At 37.9% G+C, this 18,822-nt stretch overlaps 1 protein-coding gene and 1 pseudogene across 5 annotated transcripts in view; one reads left to right on the forward strand and one right to left on the reverse strand.

Annotated features, from left to right (window-relative positions):
• The window catches only part of CDKAL1 (CDK5 regulatory subunit associated protein 1 like 1), a 714,482-nt gene that overhangs the window by 502,227 nt on the left and 193,433 nt on the right, over positions 1 to 18,822 (reverse strand). For all 5 annotated transcript variants that reach the window (XM_030314751.1, XM_030314750.1, XM_030314749.1 and 2 more), the window contains one exon: positions 17,709 to 17,757. In XM_030314751.1, the coding sequence (XP_030170611.1) occupies positions 17,709 to 17,757 (49 nt within the window). The remainder of the gene's footprint in view (positions 1 to 17,708; positions 17,758 to 18,822) is intronic.
• On the forward strand, positions 12,227 to 13,254 carry LOC115513533 (annotated as a pseudogene).

Consider the following 18,822-nt stretch of genomic DNA (forward strand, 5'->3'; position numbering starts at 1 on the left):
CTCTTTCCCTGTCTGCCTCTCACCCGCTCACACACATTCTGTCTCTCTCCCTCTCCCTCTCAAAATAAATAAACATTTAAAAAAATGAAACAGTGTTTATATATGTGCACTAATTTCCTTAGTCACTAAAAAAAGGGGGAGGGTGGAAGTAAAACAAACATAAATCCCAGAGTTGAAAAATACAATAACTGAAGAATTCAAGAGAGAGAGTTTCAAAAGTAGCCTTGACCATGCAGAAGAAAAAATCAGAGACCTAGGACATTGGAAATAATCCAAGGAGCAAAAAGGAAAAAAGGATAAAAAGCAATGAAGAAAGCCTATGCACATATAGGACACAGTGAAAAGAAACAATGTTTCCATTATGGAAATTCCAGAAGGAAAAGGAAAACAGAAAGGGACAAAACATAAATTTAAAGCAAAAATTGCTGAAAACTTCCCAAACCTAGGGAGAGAAATGGACATCCAGATGAGGTCCAAAAGACGCCAAGTAAGCTGAACCATTATTATTAAATTATTTTTAAAAATCAGGGGTGCCTGGGTTGCTCAGTTGGTTAAGTGTCCAACTCTTGATTTTGGCTCAGGTCACAACCTCAAGATTTAGGAGATAGAGCCTCATGTCCCAATCTGAGCTGACCGTGCAGAGCCTGCTAGGAATGCTCTCTGCCCCTCCCCCACTCATGGGAGCACATGCCCACTTGCTATCTCAAAAAAAATAAATAAATACATACATACATACTTAAAAAATCAAAGACAAAAAAAGAATTTAAGAGCAGCTAAGAGAAAAGAGAGAAGTTACATATAAGGGAACTCCCATAATATTCTCAAAGGAAACTTTTTAGGCCAGGAGAGATTGAGAGACCATACTGAAAATGTTGAAAGAAAACTGCTTTCAACTAAGAATTCTGTACCTGGCAAAGCCATCCATCAGAAAAGAACAAGGAATAAAGACTTTCCTACACAAACAAAAAATGAGACAGTTCATTACCATCAGACCCGCATTAGACAAAATGCTATAGGGAATTCTTTCAGTGGGAGTAAGAGAACACTAATTAACATAAAAACACAAAAAGATAGATAAATCACACTAATAACAGACAGTAAATGTAGGTCATAGTTAGACTCTGCAATATGGTAACAGTGATGCAATACTTCACTTAAAACTCTAAATGTTAAAAAAACAAGAGGAATGTAACCATAAGTTTATGGTAACTATGAGTACAACAACTTCTTCTTAGGCACACAACACACCATGTAAATTCTAACAGCAATAACCTAAAATGTGATAGGGAAAAGAAATAAAAGTGTCAAGTATACAAATTTTATTGAAGATAAGTCATTATCAGTTAAAATGGAGTGTTAAAAGTTTTCAATATTTTATGTAAGCTTCATGGTAACCACAAGGAAAACTGTGTAGTAATAACACAAGAAACCAAGATATAGAAGCCAAAGCATCCTGACACAAAAAGATGTCAAAACACACAAAAACAGAGTAAGAAACAAAAGAACAGTAGGCCTCCAAAGCAACAGGAAACAATTAACAAAATGGAAACAGTATATCCTTGCCTATCAATAATTATTTTATTTCCTTTCTTTTTTTTAATAGTTTGAGAGAGCACGTGCATGAACCTGAGTGGGCAGAGGAAGCGGGAGAGACAGAATCTTAAGCAGGCTCCATGCCCAGTGTAAAGCTTGACACGGGGCTCGATCCCATGACCATGAAATCATGACTTGAGTCAAAATCAAGAGTCAGATACTCAACCACTAAGCCCCCCCCAGATGTCCCCAAAATAATTATTTTAAATGTAAAAGGATTAAATTCTCCATTCAAAAGACACAGAATGTCTGAATGGACAAAAACAAACAACAGATCCAAAAATATGCTGCCTATAAGAGACTTCACTTTAGCCTTAAAAAAAATAAAAGTATCCATTCTTGTATCAGACAAAATGGACTTAAATTAACAATGGTAGAGACCAAACATACCATTATTAAATGACAAAGGGGTCATACATCAAAAATGTAGAATTATAAAGATTTATATGCCTAACAGAGTACCCAAATATATAAAGCAAAAAGTTTTATATATTTTATATATCAGAGAGCTAATGTGAGAAATAAAAATAATACAGTAATAGTTGGGGGCTTTTAATAACCTGCTCTCAACAAAAGATAGACAAGCCAGACAGAGTATCAATAAGGAAACAGCAAGTTTGAACAACACTATAAGCAAACAGACCTAACATATATGCATAACGTTCTACGCAACAACAGCAGAGTACACGTTCTTCTCAAGTGCACGTGGAACACTTAAGAGAAGAAACCATGTTAGGTCACAAAACGAGTCTCAGCAAATTCAAGAAGACTGAAATCACACCAAGTATCTTCTCTGACCACAATGGTATGAAACTAGAAATTAACAAGGGGACAATTGGAAAGTCACGAACACATGGAAATTAAACAACACTCACCTGAACCAATGAATCATGATAAAAATTGAGAAAATAAAAAAGCTTCATGAGATAAACTAAAGTGGAAATAAAACATATTGGAACTTGTGGGATGCAGCAAAAGCAATTCTATTCTAAAATCAAAGTTTATCGCAATAAAAACCTACATTAAGAAACAAAAAACATCCCAAATAAACAACCTAACTCTAAACCTTAAACAACTAGAAAAAGCCCAAACTTAACATTAGAAGAAATAACAATTCGATCAGAAATAATTAAAAATGAGAAGAGAAAAACAAAAGATTAACCATACTAAAAGTTGGTTTTCTGAAAAGATAAACAAACTTGACAAACACATAGCTAGACTAACCAGAGGAAGGAAAAAAAAAAAAAAAAAAGGACCCACATCAACAAAATTATACATGAAAAAGGAGACATTACAACTGATATTTCAGAAGGCACCTGGGTGGCTCAGTTGGTTAAGTGCATGACTTCGGCTCGGGTCATGATCCCACAGTTTGTGGGGTCAAGTCCCACATCGGGCTCTGTGCTGACAGCTCAGAGTCTGGAACCTGCTTCAGATTCTGTGTCTCTCTCTCTCTCTCTCTCTCTGCCCCTCCCCCACTTGAGTTCTGTCTCTCTCAAAAAATAAACACTTAAAAAAAATTACAACTGATATCTCAGAAATTCAAAGGATCCCAAGAGGTTACTATTAACAATTAAATGCCAACAAACCTGACAACCTATAAGAAATGGAAACGTTCTCAGAAACATGCAACTTACCAAGACTGAATCAGGAAGAAAGAAAAATTTTAAATAGCCTAATTACTAGTGAGGAGATTGAATCACTAATCAAAAATCTCCCATCAGACAAAATTCCAGAAGCAGATGCCTTTACTGGTGAATTTTACCAAACATTTAAAGAATATTAAAATAAATCCTTCTTATACTCTTCCAAAAACTGAGGAGGAGGAAATACTTCCAAACTCATTTTATAAAACCAACATTATCCTGGGGCGCCTGGGTGGCTCAGTCGGTTAAGCGTCCGACTTCGGCTCAGGTCATGATCTCACGGTCCGTGAGTTCGAGCCCCGCGTCGGGGTCTGTGCTGACAGCTCAGAGCCTGGAGCCTGTTTCAGATTCTGTGTTTCCCTCTCTCTGTGACCCTCCCCCGTTCATGCTCTGTCTCTCTCTGTCTCAAAAATAATAAACGTTAAAAAAAAAAATAAAAAAAAAAAAATTAAAAAAAAAAAAAAAAAAAAAAAAAAACAACATTATCCTGATACCAAACCAGAAAAAGATACTACTAGGAAAAAAAAAATCTATAGGCCAATATCCCTGATGAACGCATGCAAGAAATTTCAATGAAACTCTAGACAACCAATTCAGCAGCACATTGAAAGGATTATTCACCATGATCAAATGAGATCTCTAGTGTGCAAGGATGGCTCAACATCAGCAAATTAACCACTGTGATAAATCACATTAATAAAATACAATAAAAGAATCACATAATCCTATGAATAGATGTAGAAAAAGCATTAGGCAAAATTCAACATCATTTCATGATTAAAAACTCTTAATTAGGCACATATCTCTCTTAATTAGGCACATAATCTCTTAATTAGGAAAATATCTCAATACAATTAAGGTCATATATGACAAGCCCACAATCAATATCATACTCAATGGTGAAAGGAGGAAAGCTTTTCCTGTAAGAACAAGAACATGACAAGAGTGCCCACTCTTACCACTACTATTCAGTATACTACTAGAAGACCTACATAGTGCAATCAAAGTAGAAAAAGAAATAAAACATATATGAGTTGAAAAACAAGAAGTAAAATTATGTCTATTTTCAGATGACATACTTTTATATATAGAAATCCTATAGACTCAACCAAAAAAAATGTCAGATCTAATCAATGAATTCAGTAAAATTGTTAGATACAAAGTTAACATGCAAAAATCAGTAACACTTTTTGTACACTAAGAACAAAATTTCTCTAAAGAAATTTTAAAAATTGACCCCATATACAACAGCATCACAAACAATAAAGTACTTAGAAATAATTTTAACTAAGGAGGAAAAGATCTCTACAATGGAGGCACACTCAGTCAGTTAAGCGTCCAACTTCAGCTGGGGTCATGATCCCATGGTTTGTGCACTTGAACCTGGCATTGGGCTCCACGCTGACAGTGTGGAGCCTGCTTGGGATTCTCTCACGCTTTCTCTTTCTCTCTCAAAAATAAATAAACTTAAAAAAAAATACCTCTACAATGAAATTGTAAACTCTGATGAAATAAGGTGAAGAAGACATATATAAATGGAAAGGTATCCCATGTTCATGGATTAGAAGAATCAATGTTGTTAAAATGTCAATACTAACAAAACCCATCCATCAATTCAGTGCACTCCCCGTAAGATTACAGAGGCATTTTTTCTTATAGAAGTAGGAAACACACTTCTAAAATCTATATGGAACTAGAAAAGATCCCAAATAGCCAAAGAAATCCTGAGAAAGAGTAACAAAGCAGGAAGTATCCTACTTCGTGATCTCAAACTATACTACACAGTTATATAGTCATCAAAACAGTATGGTACTGAAAGTCCAGAAATAAACCCATGCCTATAGAGCCAAGTAATATTTGACAAGGGAGCTAACAATACTCAATGGAAAAAAGGCAATCTATTCAATGAATGGTGCTGGGATCACTAGATATTTACGCATAAAACGATGAAACTGGACCCACATCTTACATCACACAAAAATTAACTCAAAACGGATTAAAGACCTGAAATTAAAAAACTCCTAGAAGAAAAAATAGGAACAAATCTCCTTGACATGGGTCTTAGTAATGATTTTTGGATATGACACTTAAAGCACAAGCAACAAAATCAAAAATCAGCAAGTGGGACTACATTAAACTAAAAATCCCGCAGAGCAAAAGAAACCATCGAAAGAAAAGAAAGAAAGAAAGAAAGAAAGAAAGAAAGAAAGAAAGAAAGAAAGAAAGAAAGAAAGAGGAAGAAAGAAAGAAAGAAAGAGGAAGAAAGAAAGGGAAGAAAGGAGGGTAGATGGAAGGAAGGAAGGAAGGAAGGAAGGAAGGAAGGAAGGAAGGAAAGATGGACGAAGGAAGGAAGGAAACCTACAGAATGGGAAAAAAATATTTGCAAACCATCTTATCTGTTGAGGGGTTAATATCCAAAACACATAAAGAACTCATATAACTAAATAGTAAACACACACACACACACACACACACACACACACAAAACAGAACAAACAAAAAAAAACAAATAACCCAATGAAAAAGTGGTCAGAGGGCATAAAGAGACATTTCTCCAAAGGAGATATACAAAAGGCCAACAGGTACATGAAAAGATGTTCAACATCACTAGTAAATAGGGAAAAGCAAATTAAAGCCACAATGATATATCATCCCACACCTGTTAGAATGACCATCATCAAAAACACAAGAGATAGGAGCACCTGAGTGATTCAGTTGACTAAGCGTCTGACTTTGGCTCAGGTCATGGTCTCACAGTTCATGAGTTCAAGCCCCATGTCAGGCTCTGTGCTGACCGGCTCAGAGCCTGGGACCTACCTCAGATTCTGTGTCTCCCTCTCTCTCTACCCCTCCCCACTCATGCTCTGTCTCTCTCTCTCAAAAAATGAATAAGCATTCACACACACACACACACACACACACACACACACACACACACACACACACACACACAAACAGATAAATGATAGCATGCCTGTAGAGATAAGAGAACCTTTGTGTACTGCGGGTAGGACTGTAAACTGATACAGCCACTATGGGAAACATTTATGGAGAATCCTCAAACAATTAAAAATAGAACTACCATATGATACAGCAATTCCATTTTCAAGAATATATCCAAAGGTAATTAAAACACTAACTCATAAAGATATCTTGCACCCCATATTTAAAGCAATATTACTTATGACAGCTACAATATAGAAACAACCTAAGTATCCATCAATGGATGAATGTATACAGAAGTTGTGCTTTAGATTCACAATGGAATATTATTCAGCCACAAAAAAGAGTAAAGAAATCCTACCATGTGCAGTAACACGTGTGGACCTTGCAAGCATTCTGCTGAACTAATAAAGACAAATACTGTGCGATCTCACTTATGTGGGGGGCATGGAGAAGGGAAGGAAGAGGAAATGAAAACCAAACTAATAGTAGAAGAGATCAGATCTGTGGTTACTATGGGTAAGGGGGCTGGTGAAGGAGAGAAGAGGGGGAATTGCGGGAAAGCAGTCAAAGGTACAAACTTGCAGTTAGAAGATAAATAGGTACTAGGGATGTAAAGTGCAGCACGGTGACTGTGGCTAACACTGCTGTATGGCATACAGGAAAGCTGTTAGGAGAGTTAATCCTAAGAGTTTCATCACAAAGCAAAAAATCTTCCCCTTTGTTCTTTTCTTCCTTCTTTCCTTTTGATGGTATCTATATGAGAAGGTGCAGGTTAGCTGAACTCAGTGTGGTATTCATTTCATAATATATAGGAATCAAACCATCATGCTGTACATCTTAAATTTATACAGTGATGTACGTCAATTATCTCTCCATAAAACTGGAAGGGTGGGGGGGGAGGGAAACATCAGAGAGATTAATGCCTCGAAAACAGAATGAAAAGGGGGCAGAGTTGAAGGAGGGAAGAGGAGTGAAACTGCAGGTGAACCAGCTCATACTGACCCCTAGAGGCCACTGTACAGGTTTGGCTTTTACTCTGAGTGAGGTAAGGTAGTGTGGGGGGGGGACACCACGGAAGTAAAGGAGGGACATGGTCCCACCTGTGTTTAAAAAAAAAAAAAAACACAAAATTGCAAGAGTTAATGTGTAAGTCCAATTTCCACAGTAGGCAACTCCTTGTTAATATTTAAACAAGGAAGGATGGGGCTACTTTCGCAGACAGATCAGTGGGACCACTAATAGGAGGGTTGGGTCATGGGAAGCCTGAGAGGTTCAAGCTCAAAGTAATTTCCTTTCTTGTTTTGAACAATTAAATCCACTGAACCATTTTAACAGTGTTATTATGTGAAAACTCCGGTAAGACTGTCAAACTAACAAACTATTCAACCCCATGTACCTCCCATGTAGCCCTACCACCAGAATGAAGAAACAAAAGTTAATGAAATACCCAAGACTTCATAAAAATTAATTCTGTTAATAAAGAAAGGTGGGTTCAAACCATAAGAAAATGAGTCTTTGAACAGAAAAGGAAATATACATGAACACACTAAAGCAGTGTAATTGAAGACAAACCAAAAACATATAAAACAATTCTGAAGGTATCATAAAATAGCAGAATCCACCTGGGGCAGGGGGGCACAGGAAAGCATTTATTTTAGTTTTAAAAGCTTTAACGGCAGAAAAATATTAGACAAAATGAAAGTTATTTAACTAGATTTTCATTTTTTTCAAAACGGTCAACATGACCATTTATAATGTTTAAAGAAGATCCTTATCAGCATCTATTGGATACTTTGCAGCTAGGGCTGCTCAACTATGTATGTGTGGCTGGAAATAGAACTGACAATTTAGCTAATGAAGTTAGAAAAATACAGACAAGATACAACATGGTGGTTTCTCTAATAGATGGTCCTTTCCAGTCATTATTCCAAACCAGCCATTACAAAATAAAGTGACATGAGAAACCAACTTAAAGTCTCGTGGTAGAACTTTGTTGTTGGAGACCATAAGGAATTGTTCCCGATTCATCTTTTGAAAACTATTATGATTTGGAAAAGGCTAAGAAAGATACAATGGATAAAAAAATATCCATTCTAGAAATAATGGATATGGAAGGATAGAGAACAAATAAGTTAAAATCCTATTGCTAATCTCGGGGACCAAAAGAGGGGGAGAGAGGAAAAAACATAAACTGACTCATTTAAGAAGGTAGCAAAATACAATGATTGCGAAACTATAACCACTTATTAACAAGGTACATAAACTTAAACAGGCTCATTGGAAAAAAAAAAAAAACTAAATAAACAACAGCAATAATTTCCTGACTTCTTTAGTTATTACGAGATAGAAGTTATCACTTAATTATACCAGTGAGACTGAGAAGTATTTCCAATATATAAAACCAATGTGCAACATTTTCCACCACATTCCAACTATATAACTGTGTCAGCGATTACACACACTGAGAGGATGCACAGAAGTGTCCCTTTTGAAAGCATACTTTGAAAATGAATAAAATGATTTTACTGGAAACCCCTGAAAAAAGTAGATGTGCTTTTATGGTCCAACCAACACCATGCCAGATGGACCATGTTACGTATCCAAGCTCAATTCACTTACTCATTAAGTTTGGAAAACATCCTCAAGTAAATCTCCACGGGACTTTTGGGAGGTTACTCAGTTATTAACACTGATAAAAACCATGCTTGATATAATAGTGTTGCCTTCCAGTCTCAATTCATGACAAGTTTATACTTTGAATTAGTATCAAATGCAAAGTACAAAATCTGACACACTGAAGAGCAATGCATTGAATAGGGAGGAGCTATTTGGCGAAGTACCCTGGGAATTTAGGTCAGTCTAATCCAAGGTTGCATCAATTACTGAGAAGTTAAGGGAAACGGAAAATCAATTAAACTTGCAGATTGTGCCATATTGGGAAAGTCTTGAATTACCAACAATGGAGGCATTTGGAATTAGACTGAATGAAATACCAGCAAACGTATTATTAACAACGGAGGCCTCTCATATTAGAGGGGAAGAAAGATGACTTAATACTAAAAACATTTTTCTAACTTCAATAGGCAATGTTTATTTGCAATCATTTGTCTTACGTTATCCAGTAGACTACCTTTACAAAGAGAAGAATTTAAAGGATTCTTTATTTGTTTGGAGGACTTAATGAACACATATCAGAAGAAATACAGATTTATATTCCCTTCACAGATTTCATACAAAAAAAATTTTTTTTAACGACCATGTAAACCAAGACTAAGGTACATGAATATTTTAAAATAAATAAATAAATATAAATACTTTAAACACTGTACTTCTTCTCTCAGAATCAGTTATATGCCTTGTTGAATTACCGAGATGATCTGGAAAAAATCCTAAATTCATTATATAAACGGATGGAATTTTCAGGCCACTATTAAAATAGTGAAGATTCATTCAGAATAACTTGAAATTTTCCATTTCGTTCCAACCAAGACAGATATAAATGGAATATGCTTTATATGGTTTTATGTTAATTACAATAGTTAAATGCTTTTGGGCATCAATGTAGCTTATTAATTCATTTTTTAAAACATTACTTGGTATAACATAAGCAGTAAGAAGAATGCCAACAAGCTGTGGCAGAGGCTGTATGTCCAAACTCCCTTCAAGGAAGACATATGAAGAGAGCCCAACAGGAATCAAATGTGGAAACAAGACAGTTATGGCACAATCCTCTTGTCAGGCAGTATTCCATCTGGCCTTTCTGGGCAAAGACTTGCTTCTCCATGGAGCATTTATCAATCAGGGTCCCAGCAAAGCAGATGGTACACTGCATAATTGAAGAGGTTTTAATAAAGGGACTATTTACTAAGGTTTGGCAAGGTTAGGAAAACCAACAAGAGACAATGCAATACTCTCAGGCTTGCAACAATGGGGTGCTGTTTCCACCCCTGGGCCTGAAAAAGCAAAGGAAGGGAACAACTACAAGAACCTGGAGAAACAGATGAAGAGAGTGGGCCACCTGGCAGGATCTGTGGCCGCAGTTGAGGGAAGCACAAAACCAGCATAAGCAGAGAAGAAGAGAGTGAGGAAGTGTTAACAAATACTCCCATCTCACACGCTAGTCAAGCCTCCAACCTCCAGCTGGAAAAATCCAATTAGATGCCAAACAGTAAGGAACCTACTGATGCAATACATATACAGGTCGGCCTCTCTGGGCACACGTCAAGGTACAGAATGGGCCTGTAAGGGTAAACGGAAGTTATCCACTCGTGCAGGACCCCAAGACAAACATAGAACAAGCTACAAATAATATACCAGGAACATCAAACAGCACATTTTGGCTGGAGCAGGTGTATATATGGAATCAATGGAAGAAAAAGTGAAAATGACAGGGTAGAATAAAAGATAATTAAGATCACACTAAGAAGTCACAGTTTGAAGGTACACATGCAGGAAGGTAAAATAATCCCAGGATAGTGGCAGCAAGTGTATACAGTCAGATTGGAAGAAGAGTCACTTCTAGCAGTTAGATGATTCCAGCAGCCTCGGTATTAACGAAGTAGTAAGAAATAGTAACAAAATTTGATCCCGTAGTATGTCCTGGGTATCTGAAAAATCATATCCATTTAATCCTCTCTATTTTGAACTAAGAAACCTGAGCCTCAGAAAACTAACCTGCTGAGAGGCACCTGGGTGGCTCAGTCGGTTGACCCTCTGACTTCGGCTCATGTCATGATCTCGCGGTTCATGAGTCCCAGCCCCACATCGGGCTCTCTGCTGTCAGCCTGTCAGCACAGAGCCCGCTTCAGATCCTCTGTCTCCCTCTGTCTGCCAATCCCCCACCTGCGTTCTCCCAAAAATAAATATTTTTGAAAAAAGAAAGTAACCTGCTGAAAGTCAACCCAGAACTAATTAGCTATTACAAATGCCACAATATTTCACCAACTTGTGCTTTCTAAATGAAATATTGGCAACAGAAAGTGAAAAACAGAAGTTCATTGACAGGTCCAGAGCTCCATCAACCAGGAGATCTCAGATGAGTCACCTGACCCCTTCCCTAGCTTACCTTCCTTATCTGCAACTAAGAGCACCTACCAAAATTATTTCTTCCATCTCTAAAGTTTTCCTGTTGCAATACTAATACTTAATTCATCAGCCTTGCCACCCTCAAGTCAATCTGCCAATGAACATCCCCATCAACTTCACCTTCAACTCATCCCTGGCTGTGAACTCTCAAATTAAATCTGATTTCAGTCTCCCCAACAAATGCACTCAAGCAAAAACTCTTCAGTGAGAGGCCATCTCCAGTCAACTCGACCTACAGGTGATAGGCCTTCTGTGATACTGTGATATAACAGAAAGTATATATTTGCTTTCATCCTCAGTTCCTAGTACAGAGCCCCTACAACTCTTATAATTCCCTGAGTGATAAGGGTGAGAGGAGCATTTATGGTTATTCTTAATAAGCCCTTTTCAACCATATCTGGATTCATGCTAATGAGGTAACTCTTAAGAGGATGGGGGCTGGTTGTCAAAGGAACCAACAATGTAATTAAAAGGTTGGAACTTTCATCCCCAACCCCACACTTTGGGAGTTCAAGCAGCACTGGCCAATGATTTCATCAATCATGCCTAGGTAATGTAGACTCCACAGAAACCCTCCACGTTGGTGAATGTACTGAGGTGCTGGGAGGGTGGCATACCCAGAGAGGGCATGGAAGCTCCACTTCCATTAGCACATAGCTTGCCATGTGCATTTCTTCCATGTGGATGTTCCTGAGTTGTATCCTTTACAATAAACCAGTAATAATAAGTAAAAGGTTTTCCTGAATTCTATAAGCAAGTCATCAAACCTAAGTAGGGGGTCATGGGAACCAAATTTACAGTTGGTCAGAAGTATAGGTGACAATTCTTACAATGGACATCTAGAGTGGTGGGTAGTCTAATGAAACTGAGCCCTTAACCTATGAGGTCTACACTAACTCCAGACAGTTCATGTCAAAACTGCTCAGTACAGCCCTTTTGATTCCCTGAGCAACACCATGGTGGTTGGGAAAAACAAGTACATTATGAAAGGGGGCAAAAAGGGAGGCAAGAAGAAAGTGGCTAATCCATTTTCTAAGAAAGAATGGTAGGATGTAAAAGCACCAACTATGTTCAATAGAAGAAATATTGGAGGGGGCACCTGGGTGGCTCAGTCAGTTAAGCATCCACTTTGGCTCAGGTCATGATCTCACAGTTCATGGATCTGAGCTCTGCTTCAGGCTCTGTGCTGACAGCTTGGAGCCTGGAGCCTGCTTGGGATTCTCTCTCTCCCTCTCTCTCTGCCCCTCCCCTGCTTGCGCTCTGTCTCTCTCTCTCTCTCTCTCTCTCTCAAAAATGAACGAACATTAAAAAAAAATTTTTTTAAGAAATATTGGAAAAAACACTAATCACAAGAACTCAAGGAATCGAAATTGCTTCTGATGGCCTCCAAGACAGTGTTTGAGAAGTGAGCCTTGCTGATCTGCAGAACAATGAAGTTACATTTAGAAAATTCAAGCTAATTATTGAGGATGTTCAGCGCAAAAACTTCCTGTCTAAGTTCCATGGCATGGATCTTACCACTGACAAATGGTGCTCCATGGTCAAAAATGGCAGATCATGACTGAAGCTCACATTGATGCCATTGACTAGGAATGGTCATTTGCTTCATCTATTTTGTGTTGATTTTACTTAAAAATGCAACAATCATATTCAGAAGACCTCTTATGCTAAGCACCAATAGGTCTGCCAAATTCCAAAAAAGATGATGGAAGTCATGACCCAAGAGGTACAGACAAATGACTTGAAAAGAGTGGTCGATAAATAGACTCCAAATGGCATCAGAAAAGGCTTGTCAGTCTATTTACCCACTCCATGATGTCTCTGTCAGAAAAGTAAAAATGCTGAAAAAGCATTGGGAAGTATGAACTGGTAAAACTGATTAAGCTTCATGGTGAAGGTTCTGGAAAAGCTCCTGGAGATGACACCAGTGCTAAAGTTGAACAAGCTGATGGAATGTGAGCCCCTGGTCCAAGAATCTTGTTTAAAACTCTGACATTTAGTGCTCGCTTCGGCAGCACGTATACTAAAATTAAAACTCTGACATTTAATGGTGACAAATAAAAAAAATGATTTGTGATATTTAAATAACAAAAATTGTTTTGTGTAGAAAACCTACATATTCAGTGCCCCAAGTATTGTCATTATAGAAAAACGTACTTTATCTTTAGCTTCTATGATTTCCTATAGAAATTATACCCCTGCAAGCCATTTGACCACATTCAGAGCACAATATTACTGGAGTTTTTTTATTAACTTTATTTTTCAGATCAGTTTTAGGTTCCCAGCAAAATCGAGCAGAACAGAGTTCCTATATACCACCCCACCACCAAGCTGTCCCCGGTTATCAACATCCTCCACCAGAATGGTACATTTGTTACATCAATGAACCTATGATGACACATCATTATAACTCAAAGACCATATTACAGTTCACTCATGGTACTAAACATTCTACGGGTTTGGAAAAATGTGTAACACCATGTATCCACCACTATAGTATCATACAGAACAGTATCACTGCCCTAAAACATTCCTTTGTAGCCTGCCTATTCATTTCTCTCCCCTCTTCCCCAACACTGGCAACACTGATCTTTTTACTATCTCTTTATTTTTTTCCTTTTGCAGAAGCCACAGAGTTGGAATCATCCAATGTGGAGCCATTTCTGATTGGCTTCTTTCACTCAGTAATGAGATTGAAGTTTCCTCTATACCATTTCATAACTTGATTGCTCATTTCATTTCAGCACTGGTTACCATCCCATTGCCTCTATGCACCACAGTTTATCCTTTCACGGAAGGACATCTTGGTTGCTTGCACTTTCGGCAATTATGGTTAATAAAGCAGCTATAAACATCTGTGTGCAGGTTTTTGTGCAGACACAAACTTTCAAGTCCTCTGGGTATATGCCAAAGAGCATGGTTGCTGCATCATATGCTAAAAGTACGTTAGTCTTGTAAGAAACTGCCAAACTGGTTTCCCAAATGGCTGCACCATTGCACACTCCTACCGGCAATGAAAGAGAGTTCCTGTTATTCCGCACTCTCACCAGCATTTGGGGTTGTCAGTGGTCCAGATTTTAGCCATACAAGTAAATGTGTTGTGGTATCTCCTTGTTTCACTCGCATTTCCTTAATGACACATGAGGTGGATCATCTTTCATGTGCTTATTTTCCATCCATGTATCTTCTTTGGTGAAGTGTCTGATGAGGTATTTAGTCCATTTTTTTAACTGGGTACTTTATTTTCTTACTCTTGAGCTTTAAAAGTTCTTTATGTATTTTAGATAATATTCCTTCATCAGATTTATCTTTTGCAAAGATTTTCTCCCAGTATCTGACTTGTCTGCTTACTCTCTTGACAGTCTTCTCTTGCAGAGGAGAAATTCTTAATTTTAATGGAGTCCAGCTTGTCAGTTCTTTCTTTCACAGATCAAGCCTTTGGTGTTGCATCTACAAAAGCCATCCACACCCCAGGTCACGTACATTTTCTTCTGTGCTATCTTTATCGCCATTAATTAAAATACGTGTGTGTGTGTGTGTGTGTGTGTGTGTGTGCATATATACATATATATACGTATACATATGTATGTGTACGTATATGGAGTAGCAGTATGCAGCTGGTACTTAAGACAGAGGATGAGTAAGGCGATTAAACCCTCAAGCACCCTGAGGCACTGCTTTCAGAAGCTCAATCAAAGAACCGCTAACACAGTGAGTCTCCAGCGGGAGAGGTCAGGGAAGTCAGGGTACAGTCACGTGGATGCAGGATCACACTTAGGAGCACAGGCAAGGGAGGAGGCCAGCCTGGATACAAATCCCAACTCTGCGCTCACCAGCCGTGTGCCTCTGGATCTGAACTTCCTCAACCAAGAAATGGGGAGAATATTTATAGCCACTTCACCTCACAGGGCTGTTGTGAAGATGAAAGGCGTAGTCATATGATGCGCTTAGCGCCTGTCCCACGGAGCCTGTCCCTCCCAGCCTGTCCCCCTGACCTGCACAATACACACCAGCACTTCTGTTTCTGCAATCTTCAAAACGGGACGTGGGCACGCGGTTTGCTTTTTAATCATGATGTTTCATTTTATTTTGAAAGTTCAAAGAAGATTCAGGGAGACTCTGATTCTCCTATTCTCTGGTTCTCTAATAAATCGATGAGTCAAAATAAATGAGCAACAGCATGTGGAAGGTAGCAGACACAAGCCAGCTGGAAAACTATGGGGTTAAAATCTCAACTTGGTGAAAGCGGTGTGTTCTTTTTTTAAACACACAATCCCCACTTGTAATAAAACAATTAAAATTTTAAGTGAAAAAGCTCAATTCATTTAATATTTCAATATTATATTATTGGTTTTTATTTGTACTAATCTAAAAGGGGAAAATAGACTATGAGTATTTAAAAATTAAACCATATAAGTGAGGATAATTTATTTCTCAGTGACTTCAAAAGGAATCTGGTTCAAAAAACAGTGACTAACAAAATAAAGCATGATTCTATTTTCTAGTGTAACTACAAAAATTATACACAAGAGAGTATCAAAATTGAATACTACTTTTTTTTTTTTAAATATTTTTTTCAACGTTTATTTTATTTTTTGGGGGACAGAGAGAGACAGAGCATGAACGGGGGAGGGGCAGAGAGAGAGGGAGACACAGAATCGGAAACAGGCTCCAGGCTCCGAGCCATCAGCCCAGAGCCTGATGCGGGGCTCGAACTCACGGACCGCGAGATCGTGACCTGGCTGAAGTCGGACGCTTAACCGACTGCGCCACCCAGGCACCCCAAAATTGAATACTACTTTTAAAAGTACTTTCTTTTTTTAAGTTTTTTAAATTTATTTTGAGAGAGACAGAGACCACACGAGTGAGGGAGGGACAGACAGAGAGGGAGAAGGAGCAGGTTCCAAACCACCAGCACAGAGCCTGATGTAGAGCTCGAACCCACGAAGCTGTAAAATCATGACCTGAACAGAAACCAAGAGCTGGACGCTGAACCAACCAGGCCACCCAGGGCCCTTAAAAGTCCTTTTTTTTTTTCTTTTTTTTAATGTTTGCTTATTTTTGAGAGAGGGAGAGACAGAGCATGAGTTGGGGAGGTGCAGAGACAGGGAGACACAGAATCTAAAGTCGGCTCCAGGCTCTGAGCTGTCAGCACAGAGCCCGACCCGGGGCTGGAACCCACCAACTGTGAGATCATGACCTGAGCCAAAGTCAGACGTTCAACCGACTGAGCCACCCAGGCACCCCAAAAGTACTTTTAAAAATCATTAACTACAACCAATTAGGTGATATAAAAACCTGCAAATAACATCAACTATATCTAAATAAAATGGCAAAAAAATACACATAAATCATTTCCTTATCTTAAAATTAGTTAAATTATCTCTTCCTGATCTGAAACTCAAAATTCATTTTGCTGAAAAATAAAAAATGAGATTAAAACACGATTATGACCTGACTCATTTATAAGCCAATCAGATATATGCCTCCTGCATTAGATTGGTCAATGGACGAAGTAGTCAAGGACAAAATGTTACAACTTTATATCTAAATAAATGTTAACTAAGTGATATTTTTATAATATAGTTCAAACAATACAGTAGCTTCCCTTTCTTACCAGCCAGAGGATATGGTCCAAGACCCCCAGTGGATGCCTGACACTATATATCTATATATATCTATATAGAGATATATATCTCCATATATCCATATATATGTGTGTGTGTGTATATATATACATATATATATATATATACATATATATATACATATATATACATATATATGTACCAAACCCTAGATGTATTGTTTTTTCCTGCACATGCAGAGCTCTGATGAAGTTGAATTTATAAATTAGCCCCAGTAAGGGATTAACAACAATAACTAATAATAAAATAGAAAAATTACAACCACAGACTGTAATAAAAGTTATGTGAACATGGTCTCTCTCAAAGTATCTTACTTTCAGGGCACCTGGGTGGCTCAGTTGGTTGAGCATCCGACTTTAGCTCAGGTCACGATCTCACAGTTCACAAGTTTGAGCCCCGCATAGGGCTCTGTGCTGACAGCTCGGAGCCTGGAGCCAGCTTCGGATTCTGTGTCTCCCTTTCTCTCTCTGTCCCTGCCCTACTCATGCTCTCTCTCTCTCTGTCTCTCAAAAACAAACAAACAAAGAAACAAAACATTTGAAAATTAAAAAAAAAAAAATGTCTTCCTATCCCATATTCGCCCTTCTTATGATGGTAAGATGAGCCGCGAGGTGAACGAGGCAGGCATGTGATGAGGGGTCAGGCTGCCACTGACCTTCTGATGGCAGTCAGGAGGAGGACCATCTGCTTCCGGACATGAGCTGACTGTGGCTAACCATATCCAGAAAGCAAAACTGCAGACAAAGGGGGACTACTGTATACATCTGCTTATCCCACTCGCAACAATTACCTTTAATGGTTTCCTCCACAACCTCTACCACTCGATCTATCTGTTGAACCTGAAAAGAAAACAAATGGTTAGATAAGCTATTTACATGAGACAAGAAACATTAATTAGTGTTGACCCTTCTGCCTGAGTCAATGAAACACATTTTTCTATGCCCACGAACTCAGGTTTCCTTTAATTCATGCATTTGGAGATATTATTAAAAAAATTGTGTATTAATGTTTTATGTTACAGTGAAGTATGAAATTACTACTCTCCTGTCCTCCCATGATAATTGAAGAAATAATAATACATTTAAATGAACCTCCTGGCGTTCTGTTAGCATAGCCTATCAACATCAACTCAACAGATCCAGGGACATAAACTGAAGTTTAATTAAAACATGTCTCTTCACACACACATTCTCTTCTTTTCATTCTTCAAGAAAAATGGCACAAAATGACAACCTACGCAAAAGGACATGCTGGTAGTGAGATCTACCCCCTATTCTATGCTTTATTACTCTAACACTGAAACACCTCTTAATGAATGTCTACCATGTGCTAGGCGCTGTGCTCGGGTCAAAGGAATACAAAGTCAAAGAGTGCATCTCAGAGAACCAAAGGGGACTCTAAGAGTGGCTAGGGTGTAGAAGGAAAATGGAAAAAAGCAAAGACTGTACTTACTGCAAGAAGCTAAGGGAAGGGAGAAAGTCAAAAAGGAAAAAATCATAAGTTGATATTACTTACACCTTGCACAATCCTCAAGCTACAGCTTTATAACAGAATACATGCTCATCAAAAAAATTCAAACAAATCAGAAATGTAAAAAGGAAATAAAGTAACCTGTAACATCCTACACCCTCCATTTCTGCTCCTAAGATAATATCATTCATAATAGTTCAATAAGTAGATACCAAGACATTTGTCAGTACAGAATATTTACATATAGCTTTGTTTTGTACTTTTTTCCTTATAAATTTTGAGATAAATAGGTACACAGATAGATGAGAGTGAAAATAACAATCCTGCCTCTATACATTATCAATACATAAGGTCTACTTCATTTATGTTACTAGCTGCCTAGTATCTCATGTAGAGATCTATCATAATGCATTCATTCATTCCCCAACTGATGG

Source organism: Lynx canadensis, chromosome B2 (assembly GCF_007474595.2).
Source record: "Lynx canadensis isolate LIC74 chromosome B2, mLynCan4.pri.v2, whole genome shotgun sequence".
Taxonomy (NCBI): domain Eukaryota; kingdom Metazoa; phylum Chordata; class Mammalia; order Carnivora; family Felidae; genus Lynx; species Lynx canadensis.